Source organism: Prionailurus viverrinus, chromosome B4, assembly GCF_022837055.1.
Source record: "Prionailurus viverrinus isolate Anna chromosome B4, UM_Priviv_1.0, whole genome shotgun sequence".
Classification (NCBI taxonomy): Eukaryota; Metazoa; Chordata; class Mammalia; order Carnivora; family Felidae; genus Prionailurus; species Prionailurus viverrinus.
In genome coordinates, this window is record NC_062567.1 from 21,522,278 (window position 1) to 21,533,110 (window position 10,833).

Sequence of the window (10,833 nt, forward strand, 5' to 3'; positions counted from 1 at the left end):
GGACCAGCCAAATGAAGAGACACATGCATAGCGCAAGGTCTAGGAGGGTCCTGGCTGCAGAACTTCTTTGTCCTCTTATTGACCACATGATTGATTTCAGTCCCCTCCCCAGAGGTTCGATTAGCCCAAAGCCCCAACCCTCTAATCACTTGGTTCATCTTTCTGATAACCAGCCCACATCCCAACCCATCTTGTTAGCATAAACTCAGATGTGATCCTAGGGGTTCACTGAATAGCAAAGATATCCCAGTCACTTTGGAAATACCAAAAGTTTTAGAAGTTCTGTGCCGGGAATTCAGGACAAAGACTCGACAGATACTTTATTATACCATCCTCTTCTGCATTCTCTTCTGCTCTACTGAGTCCTTATCATTATTCCCTTCTCCAAACAAACAAATAAGTTTTAAAACCCTCCTATGACTCCACACCTCCCTCCAGCTATTGCCCCACCTGACAACCAAACTGTTTTAAAGGGTAGACTACATTTGCTGCCTCCACTTCTCTACCCTCACTGACTCTCACCAATTTCAGTCAAGCTTCTGCCTCTAATGTCTATGGAGAATGCTCTTGCTAATCCCACCAGTGGCCTCTAGGCTGCTAAATGCAACTATTATAAACCCCTGTTCTTCTCTGACCTTTCAGCAGCATCAACACATTCCTCCTTGAAACAGTCTCCTCTACTGGCTTTCAAGATAGTACACATTTGGGGCACCTGGGTGGCTCAGTCGGTTATTGTCCGACCTCAGCTCAGGTCATGATCTCAGAGTTGGTGAGTTCGAGCCCCACATCAGGCTCTCTGCTGTCAGCTCAGAACCCACTTCTGATCCTCTGTCTTCCTCTCTCTCTCTCTCTCTCTCTCTCTCTCTCTGCCCCTCCCCAACTCATGCACACGTGCATTCTCGCTCAAAATAAATAAACAAAAAAAAAAAAAAAGATAGCACATGCTCCAGACCTCTCATCGTACCCCCAACTGCTATGGTCACTCTTTTCTAACCTCCTCTACTAACTCTTCTACCCCACCTTAAATTGCCCACAGCCTCGTCAATCAATCCTAACCCTTTTCTCACTGACAGTCCCTCTAAGTGGTCTAAATCCACTCCTGGCACCATCTATGTGCTGACCACCCACAAATATATAAATCGAACCCAAACTTCTCTGCTGACCTGCAAAACCGTGCTGACCACCCACAAATATATAAATCGAACCCAGACTTCTCTGCTGACCTGCAAAACCATGTATCCAGCTGTCTGCTCAGTGGCTTCACTTGGATACATCAGACTCGATGTCTGTAAAACTGACTCCTCATCTTACCCTCCAGACTTGCTCCCCCACTGTTGTTCTCAGTTTTTGTAAATAATACCATCGTCTGCCCAATTGCTCATGCAGGACACATGGAAGAAAAGCTCACTCATGCCCAAATCCAATCACCTCCAATTCCTATTGATTCTACCCTCTAAATATTGGTCAAATCTGTCCAGATCCTTTCATCTCCATTGTCATCAAATCCCAACTTCCATGATCTTTCACTTGGCCTCCTCTGGCGGTGCTCCAACTCAACTCCCTGCATTTGCAGGCTTTTCTCTCTCCTTGACTCACCTTTTTAAATGTAAATATGATTTCTCCCCTGTGGGTAGCCCTTCAGAAGCTTCCCACTGCTCTTAGATAAAGTCCCAAATCCTTAGCAAGGCCAACTAAGCCTGTATAATATGAGCCTTGCCCAGCTCTCCTGCCTCTTTCTCCACCCGTGTCTTCCTGTTCCTGTTACATGGGCCAGTTGTTCTTCCTAGTTCTTCAAAGGCTCAAGCACCATCTTTTCTTAGGGAATTCACAGATGTTATTACCTCTGTTTGTGATGGTTTTTTCTTTCATGTAGCTAATTCCTTCCTATCCTTGGGTCTACAATGAATTGTCCTTTATAAGCCAGTCATAATTAATAATCTTTGTGATTATTAGTTTAGTATCTGTTCTCCTAGATACTGAAAGAAATCATGAAGTGTTTCTGCTATGATTTCCCAACTGAAAAACATGGAGACGTTCTGTATCCAAAGTGTTTAACAAGTAATTCGTTCTTGATGAATGGCAGCTTTTATTTTCCAATTAGAGAAGAGCCATAGAGGGTTTTTTTTAGTACTTATTAAATCACTTTATGACTTTAGCAACTATTTTTAGTCCAGACCCTTCACATGGCAATTGACACATGGCAGTCTAACTCTGTCTGGTTTAAGCAACAAAGAGTGATGGGGAGAGATTTATTAACGCACAAAACTAGGAGGTCTGTGGGTAGGCTGCTTTCAGGTATAGAAGGATCCAGGGATGTAAGTGATGTCGTCAAGATACTGTTTCTTTAGGCACTGTCCCCCTGAGATGTCAAGGACTGTCACTGACTCTCCAGGCTTACATTTCTCACACAGCCAGAAATCGTAGTACAAAGAGGATGCCCCCATCTCTGAAAAAATTCTGGGAGGGCTCTGTTTCATGCCTGTCCCTAACAGTCTCACTGTACCCAGGAGCATGCTGTCTTCTGATTTGCCAGATCAAATGGTAGGGTCAGCCTTTCACAAACCACATGGGTTAAGAACGAGGGAGGTGGGGGGGGCGCCTGGATGGCTGAGTCAGTTGGGTGTCTGACTTCGGCTCAGGTCATGATCTCATGGTTCGTGGGCTCATATTTGTTTAATAAACTTCCCACCCATAATTCCTCCAGGGACTCCTAGAGAGACAGTGGGAGAGGCTGTATTGCCACTTGACAGCTGGGACTGTTAACACAGTGACAGAACAACCTGGATCCCAGTCAGTGGCACCTGCAGAATATATGGGGTATGTGGGCACACATCAGTTGTCCCAGGATGGGACAGAGAGCCCATGGGAAAGACTGGATTTCTTGGTAAATAGGAAGACAGCAGCTTGGAACATTTAGGATTATTATTATTATCTGTTTGTTCTCACCGACAAAGACCAGGTCATCCTACTTACATAAAAATACACACTATGTTGCTGGGAAATCAGCCTGTGTATGTGTTTGGACAAAAGAAGCAAAAAGAAAATATAATTTTTGCCCTTCAAAAGAATTTCCCCCAATGGTCTTCAGTATTCAGATTTAGTCTCTGCTTGCACAAATTTGTGCTTTGCACAAATGCAAAGGTGTTTATAGATAAAGAAAGGATTTGAATGTGTATAAGACGAAGGAGGAGAAAGAGAATAAATAGCCCAAAGGAAATGAGAAGATAGAGCACTTTGGAATCTCAGATGTTTAAATCTCCTAGGCACGATGGTACGGTGCACAAAGTCTTACAAAAAATCTTAAATAGAAACATTCTAAAGCTTAAAGATGTTTAGGCCTGTTGCTTCCCGACCTCCAGAACAAAGCTGTGACTAATCAGAGACATTTAATAAGCCTTAGAGTGAGAGAAATGCACATTTACATGGCACATCATGTACGTTCCAATAGCTCCACTCAGAACAACGAGGTGGCTGTCCTTGCTGAACAAGGGACATGGATTTTATCATTAAAACACTGACAGGAGAGAAAGCAATTCTAGCCTGTTCTAATATTTCAATTGCATAAACGGACACGAATACCTTTTTTCATTCTGAAATCATCTCAAACACAGAAAAGTTGCAAGAATAGTACATAAAGCCTTCATGTACCCTTTACCCAGATCTCCAGTATTGAGTGTTTGCCATATTTGCTTTATCATTTCTCTCTCCCCACTCCCGCTTCTCCCTATGTTATCCAAAGACATTTTTTTTTCTGAACCACTTGAGAGTAGATTGAATCTATCATACACCTTTGCCCCTAAGTCTTCCCTTTGTGACTCCTAAAAATCAAGGCTGTTCTCTTACGAACCATAGTACAGTTAGCAAATCCAGGAAATTTAATATTCAATATTGATGGGATATTTTTATCTAAATCACATCCATATTCCCTTGATTTGGATGTGTCTGATGTTTCCTTATGATTCATTACAGACAGTGCATTTTTGGTGAGAATACTGCATGAGGGCCACATGTCCTCAGGTTATCACAATCAGACACATATGACATCTGTTTGCCCCTCGTTGGAAACATTCATTTTTGACCACTTTGTTAATGTGTTGTCCGATATCTCTCCTGTGCAGATTTTTCATTTGGTACTTAATAATTTGCAGAGAGATACTTTAGGCCCTGTTGATATCCTCTTCCTCATCAAACATTCCCCTCTTCCCAATGTCATGTCCTTAATAGCCTTCTCTGAGTTGTTATGTAGATGAATGGGTTTCTCAAACTACTGGAAAAATATTTAAAGAAGCAAGCAAACGGCCATCTCATGAATATTTGACAGAATAGCAGGCAATGGGCATAGCTAAAGGAACCTCTGAGTTCACTTAGTGGCAAGACCTCATGTCGTGGGCTGGGTGGCAGTTTGGTCATTGGAGAAATGTCTTTTGTGTGTGGAGGCATGGCCGTCCTCTCCAGGATGTTCTCTAAGGACCCAGAGAGATCCACATACATCCAATGAAATCTATCAGATTCCCTCAAAACTGCAAAACCTCCGTTAAGCCTCACTTTTGTGCCAAAGGGTAAATTAAAAGGGAAGAAAATAAAGTAAGTGCTTATCATGACTTGCTGGGAAAAAAACCTATTCCAGGGTATCTCAGGGGCCTGCACATTTTACTCAATCCCCTGTGTCTCCTATTTTTGTGCCCATCCTACTTTTTTGTTGAGAATAATGTTTAAAAGTTGTTCCTATACACAGCATGGTATGAAACTAGAAACATACGTTTCAAGTGTTTATTATTTTTGAGAGAGAGAGAAAGTGCATGCATAAGGGTGGGGGGCAGAAAGAGAGGGAGAGAGAGAATCCCAAGCAGGATCCATGCTGGCAGCACAGAGCCTGACGTGGGGCTCAATCCCATGAAACATGAGATCATGACCTGAGCTGAAACCAAGAAGGATGCTTAACTGACTGAGCCACCCAGGCACCCTGAAACATAGGGTTCAGAAAAATCTTCAGCAACTGGAATTTTTTAAAAGTTTTTCAAAGTTATTCTCCAGTTGTCAAAAGGCTTTTGAAAACAGAACATTCCGTTCTCTAGGCCCCTAGTTAATCAAGATGTCATAGCCTACATAAAGCATTCACCTTCCTGAACCTTTGCTGAATCTCATGAAGTGTTGCCATAGAACCTCAGACTTTCTGTAAGGCCTGTATACCTAGAATTCCTTGTCTTTTGCTTTGGAAATAGAAACTGTATTTTTAGAGGAACTCACAAGGATGCTGAATATGCCTTGCCCACTCTTCTTGTCTTTATTCTCCCCTTCAGGACCTAAAGCAGGCACCACTCAGGCCAATGGGCAGATTCCCCAGGCTGCACATTCTGTAAATGCGGTTCTTGAAGAAGCCCAGAGGCAGGCAGAAACTACTAAGGTAAGATCAGAGAGTGACTGGACGTCATTCTCAGACTGTCTCCAGTAAGCCCGTATGCTAAACCATTAGCAGTGTCCAATAACTGCTCCTCCGAAAAGAGAAAATCTAGTTCCAACTACTAAGAAGTCACTAGAATTTCATTTAGGTAATTGTGTGGGTTTTTTAATCTTAAAGTTATGTAGGCTAGAATGGAAAGTTAAAGCCAACTGTTACCACATTGCTTCAGAAAAATGTAAGAATTTTTTTTTTTAATGCTAAGGCTTGGTAAGTATTTTTAATTTAGCTCCATTGATTTTGACTGAAGGGCTTTTCTTGATTTAGGCAAGTGGTTTTAGCATTCTGAAAGTGGCACCTGAGTTTTAAACCCTTGGGATTTTTTTTTTCCTGAATAAATTAGAGCAAACAGTTAGTCAGAAGCGCTATATTAAATGTGAAAATCCCCGAAACCAGATTAGAAGACTACTAAAAGGGTTCTGTTATAAAATGTGCATTTTATATTTTTCTGTTAATGTTCTGCATACATCCTCAGGGTGATGGAGAAGAAAACACACTTTAAAATACTAGCCAAATTGACATAGAATTCTCCATAATTTTTTTTTCAGTAAAGGAGATTAATGAAGATTCATTTAAATTTATCTAAAAATTATAGCTGAAAGTTGTAATCTAGTTACTAGCCTAGTTGGTAACATCTCAACTTACTATTCTGTTGAATATTTTCCATGTGTGATTCAAAACAACCTTAAATAATTGTGCCTTCTGTAATTTTTCACTTCATTCTCCCCTTTGATTTTGTCCATCAGTCAGTGGTGGGAGCAATTAAATCCTGTATTTATTGAATTTCTTACAATTTTTGAAAACCATTGTAGACCATTAAAAGTTGTATTACTCTAGTATTATTAGCTTCTCAAGTCTGACATCATACACTGTGCTTTCAGTGATTATTATTTCCGTGGCTCCTGTAATGCCTACCAAAGAGAAACACTCTAAAATGCTGAAAGCAACAAAAGGACCCCAAAATAGAAATCACTTCACCTTGTGTGAACATCAGTTCCCAAACTGCCTGTTGAGAAAATTTTTTAAATTACATCACTAGCCAATTAGTTTATCGTGCTAAGCAAATAAACCAAATAAAATAGAAAACTCAATCATAAGGCACTTTGTTAGGAAAAAAAAAAAAAAACCTCTAAATTTAATCGTCAGTGGTAAGAGGTTGTTAAAGAAAAAAAAAAGTGAAAGCCTGATAAATTGTAAATTGCAATGATAATTATCACTGACACAGAGGGATTCAGCTAAGCTGCCTGGAATCCCTGGGGAAGTTGCATTATATAAACATAATTTACTATCATTGATTTCCACCGTTGGCAGAAGGACTGCGCCTCTGTTAGCCTTTGGCCAAGTTCGGTGTTGTGGTTTCTGCCCGGCAGCACGTGCAGTGTAATCTTACTCTGCAGAACCCAGCCACACCTTTAGCTCATTTAATATGAACATAACCTTGAGACAGAAATAGTAAAGATTATGATGCTTGATTTATACCTGATCAGCCAGCCAACTTTCACACAGTTCACAAAAGGTAAATCTAAGACTATGGACCAGATGTGTGGATTCTTGGTCCACCCACCACCTCCCTTGAAGCTGTTAGGTCAGAGGGAGTGAAGCATATAATTGGTTTCTCCCTGGTAGCCCACAGTCATGGGCAAAGGTTTCTTTGTTCTCAGCATGCCAGCAACCACTGATGCAAAAAAAGGCAGGCAGTTCTTTCATAGGAGAGTCTTTTTTGTGCTCAGATTTGTACAAAGGTTACCTGTAGCCTAAAGAACATCATCCTTGTGCTATAAGAGGAGGACATCTAAGCCAGGAGATTTGGGGACAGTTTCGGGAAGCTTCCTAATCAGCTGTCTGCCACTGGAGGTATGGTACAAAAGGAAAATGATTTCACAGACACCTGCTTCTGACAATTGAGCTTCACAACCTGCTCAACTCAGACCAAGAAAAATGGTATGGCTGCATATGTCTAGGACCCTAGTGGCTTGTCTTGGGAACCAGGGGGCATGAGTGGGAATTCCAGGAGAGCCATTTTGCTTCCATTTTGAGTTTCCTTAGGCTGAGCTTAGGGTAGGTAAAAACTGAAGTAACCACACAAGGAGCTAAACTCCTTATCACTAAAGCTCTTTTAAAGACATGGATTAGTTCCCTATAAGGTGGTTGGTTGGGAGGAGATACATCTCTAATCTACTAAACACCTCATTGAATAGGACTAAGTCTTCGATTTACCAAAGAAGACATGGTAGGCTAGCATTAATAACATTATTATTGGTAATAATGTTAGAGGCCATTTGGAGTCATTCTCCTTACTCACGGCAAACATGAGCTAGCTCATGAACAACTTGTAGAATTGGCCTGAGGAGTGGAGGCCCCCCCGCCCCTCGGGAAGCAGACACTGCCCAAATCAGCAAGACCTCACCTTTCAATGGAAATATGCTGTGGTTGCTCTGTTGAAGGACAAGAAGCCAGCTCTTGGTAACCACGACCCAGGAACACCCAGGGCCCATCACCTTCCAAAGTCCAGCCTGCCACCGCCCCCTCCCGTGCGAAGGTCTTCAGACATCTGCGGCAGCCCAGCGACAACCCCCAGGGCCAAGGGCATGAGCAGCGGCTTCCCTGCGCCGCCGCCCGACGACTCTCTGCCACCACCCCCGCCGCCACCGCCCCTGGAGGACGACGAGGAGCTCCCTCCGCCGCCCCCCGATTTTAACGAAGGGCCCCCGGACTTCGTGCCTCCCCCACCGCCGTCGTTTGCAGGGGATGCTGGGTTATCATTACCGCCCCCGCCCCCGCCCCCACCTGCACTCAACTCTCCGAAGCCGCCCCCCGTTGCCAGCAAAAGACCTCCCGCTCCCCCGAAGAGGAAAGAGAATCCAGGACCACCTGGTGGAGTAGGGAGCGGAGAGCAAGATTTCATGTCCGATCTCATGAAAGCTTTGCAAAAGAAAAGAGGCAACATGTCCTAAGGGAAACAGATAAATATGTTTGTGTGATGGGTATAATCATTTCTAACCTCAAGTACATTTTTGCTACTTTATCTTCATGACACCTTATTCATTTTAGATAAAATATTGACGCATTCAGACTAGAAATGGTGTAAAACGTCTCACTGCAGCGCAAATATGTTCATAATCATTAACCTATAATGGAAGCAAGAGTATCTGCCTAAATGTACATACCTTTCCTGTGTGTTTCCACCTCCCTGAATTCGTTTTCCCTTACAAATTAACTGGAATGTTTTATGTTTATTTTATTGTGTTCAGAAGCATCAAATTAATAAAATTTAAAAGTCTTCCTTGAGGATGGTATTTCTAGAAATATCAGTGTATAAATCTAGTGTGCTATCAATACCACATTATATATACGTGACCTTTATAGCTTTGAATTCTAACATCTTGTTAATTTTTGGTATGTTTTCCATCTCCACCTCCATGACCTTCAGAATTTTCTGAAAAATCGAATGAGGAAACAAACAGGAGGCAGAATGAATTTGGTTTCTTTGAGACTCATGTCCTGATTGCCGGGAGTCCTGGACATACACTGTTTGGGTTAGGGTTTTCCAATGGTCAAATAACATAGTAATGAAAAAAATACATATTTAGAGTTTGGAGATTCTCTGTTATTACACTGCTATGAGTATCCTATAGATTAAGATTTAGGGACAGGAAAAGGCAATCATTTATATTCTTTAACCTGGAATGTTTTCTCCCCAGTAAATCTGATGCTCAATTTTTTTAAGTTTTTTTTTTAATGTTTACTTTTGAAAGAAAGACAGAGCATGAGCAGGAGAGGGACAGAGAGAGAGGGAGACAGAATCTGAAGCAGGTTCCAGGCTCTGAGCTGTCAGCACAGAGCCATACACGGGGCTCGAACTCACAAGCTGCGAGATCATGACCTGAGTCGAAGTCTGATGCTCAACCTACTGAGCCACCCAGGTGTCCCGATGCTCAATTTTAATAGCCAATTTATCTTGAGTTCCTGTTACCCTATATCTCTTCTCTTTCAAATCATTTTCTGGGAGTTCTTTTAGATTTTCTTCATTTTATTTCCATATTCTGTTTTATTTTTCTTTTTAACTGTGGAACACCTCAAAATCTTTTTTTTTTTAACTGAAGTGTAATTAATACACAACGTTACATTAGTTTCAGGTGTACAACATTGTGATTCAACAACTCTATGTTATGCTATGCTCACCATAAGCTATTACAGTATCATTGATTATATTCCTTATATTGTGCCTTTTATTCCTGTGACTTATTCATTCCATAGCTGGAAGCCTGTATCTCCCATTCATTCCCCTTCACCCATTTTGCCCAGTCCCACATCCTCTTCTCCTCTGGCAACCATCCGTTTTTCCTCCATATTTAAGGGTCTGTCTCTGCTTTTTATTTGTTTATTCATCTTTTTTAGATTTCACATATGAGTGAAATGACATGGTATTTGTCTTTCTCTGACTTATTCACTTAGCATAATATCTTCTAGATCTATCCATGTTGCTGCAAATGGCAAGATTTCATTCTTTTTTTTTTTAATACTTACTGATTTGAGGGAGCATGCAAGCAGGTGTAGGCAGAGAGAGGGGGTTGGAGGAACTGAAGCGGGCTCTGCACTGACAAGCTGACAGCAGAGAGCCCGACATAGGGCTCAAATAAACCATGAGATCATGACCTGAGCTGAAGTTGGATGCTCAACTGACTGAGCCACCCAGGTGCCCCCTCATTCTTTTTTTATAGTTGAGTAATATTCCATTTTGTGTATATAGCACATCTTTATCCATTCATCTATCAGTGGCCACTTAAGTTACTTCCATATCTTAGCTATTGTAAATAATACTGCAATAAACATATACTGCAATAAACATATCTTTTAGAAATAGTGTTTTCTTTTCTTTTTTTTTTTTATAAATAGCCATTAAAGGAATTGCTGGATCATATGGTGTTTCTGGTTTTGTTTGAGGAAACTCCATACTGTTTTCCACAGTGGCTGCACCAGTTTACCTTCTCACCAACAGTGCACAAGGATTCCTTATTCCCCACATCTCAAAATCTTTTTTTTTTAATTTTTTTTTTACATTTATTTATTTTTGAGAAAAAGAGTGAGACAAAGCTTGAGCTGGGGAGGGGCAGAGAGAGAAGGAGACACAGAATCTGAAGCAGGCTCCAGGCAAGCGGTCAGCACAGAGCCTGATTGGGGGCTTGAACCCACGAACTGTGAGATCATTACCTGAGCCAAAGTCGGATGCTCAACCGACTGAGCCACCCAGGCGCCCCTCAAAATCTTCTTAAAGTGGGTATAAAATAAATAATAAAGTTACTTCCTACTTAAGGAAGATGATTAATCTTTTTTCAAGTTTTATTTTTATTTATTTTGAGAGAGAGTGTGGGAGG

General features: G+C 41.5%; 1 protein-coding gene across 2 annotated transcripts in view; it reads left to right on the forward strand.

Moving 5' to 3' along the window:
• The window catches only part of APBB1IP (amyloid beta precursor protein binding family B member 1 interacting protein), a 102,169-nt gene extending 93,423 nt beyond the window's left edge, over positions 1-8,746 (forward strand). For both annotated transcript variants that reach the window (XM_047866179.1, XM_047866180.1), the window contains exons 13-14: positions 5,301-5,404; positions 7,903-8,746. In XM_047866179.1, coding sequence (XP_047722135.1) covers positions 5,301-5,404; positions 7,903-8,412 — 614 coding nt within the window. In that variant the 3' untranslated portion in view covers positions 8,413-8,746. The remainder of the gene's footprint in view (positions 1-5,300; positions 5,405-7,902) is intronic.
• Positions 8,747-10,833: the final 2,087 nt, after the last annotated feature.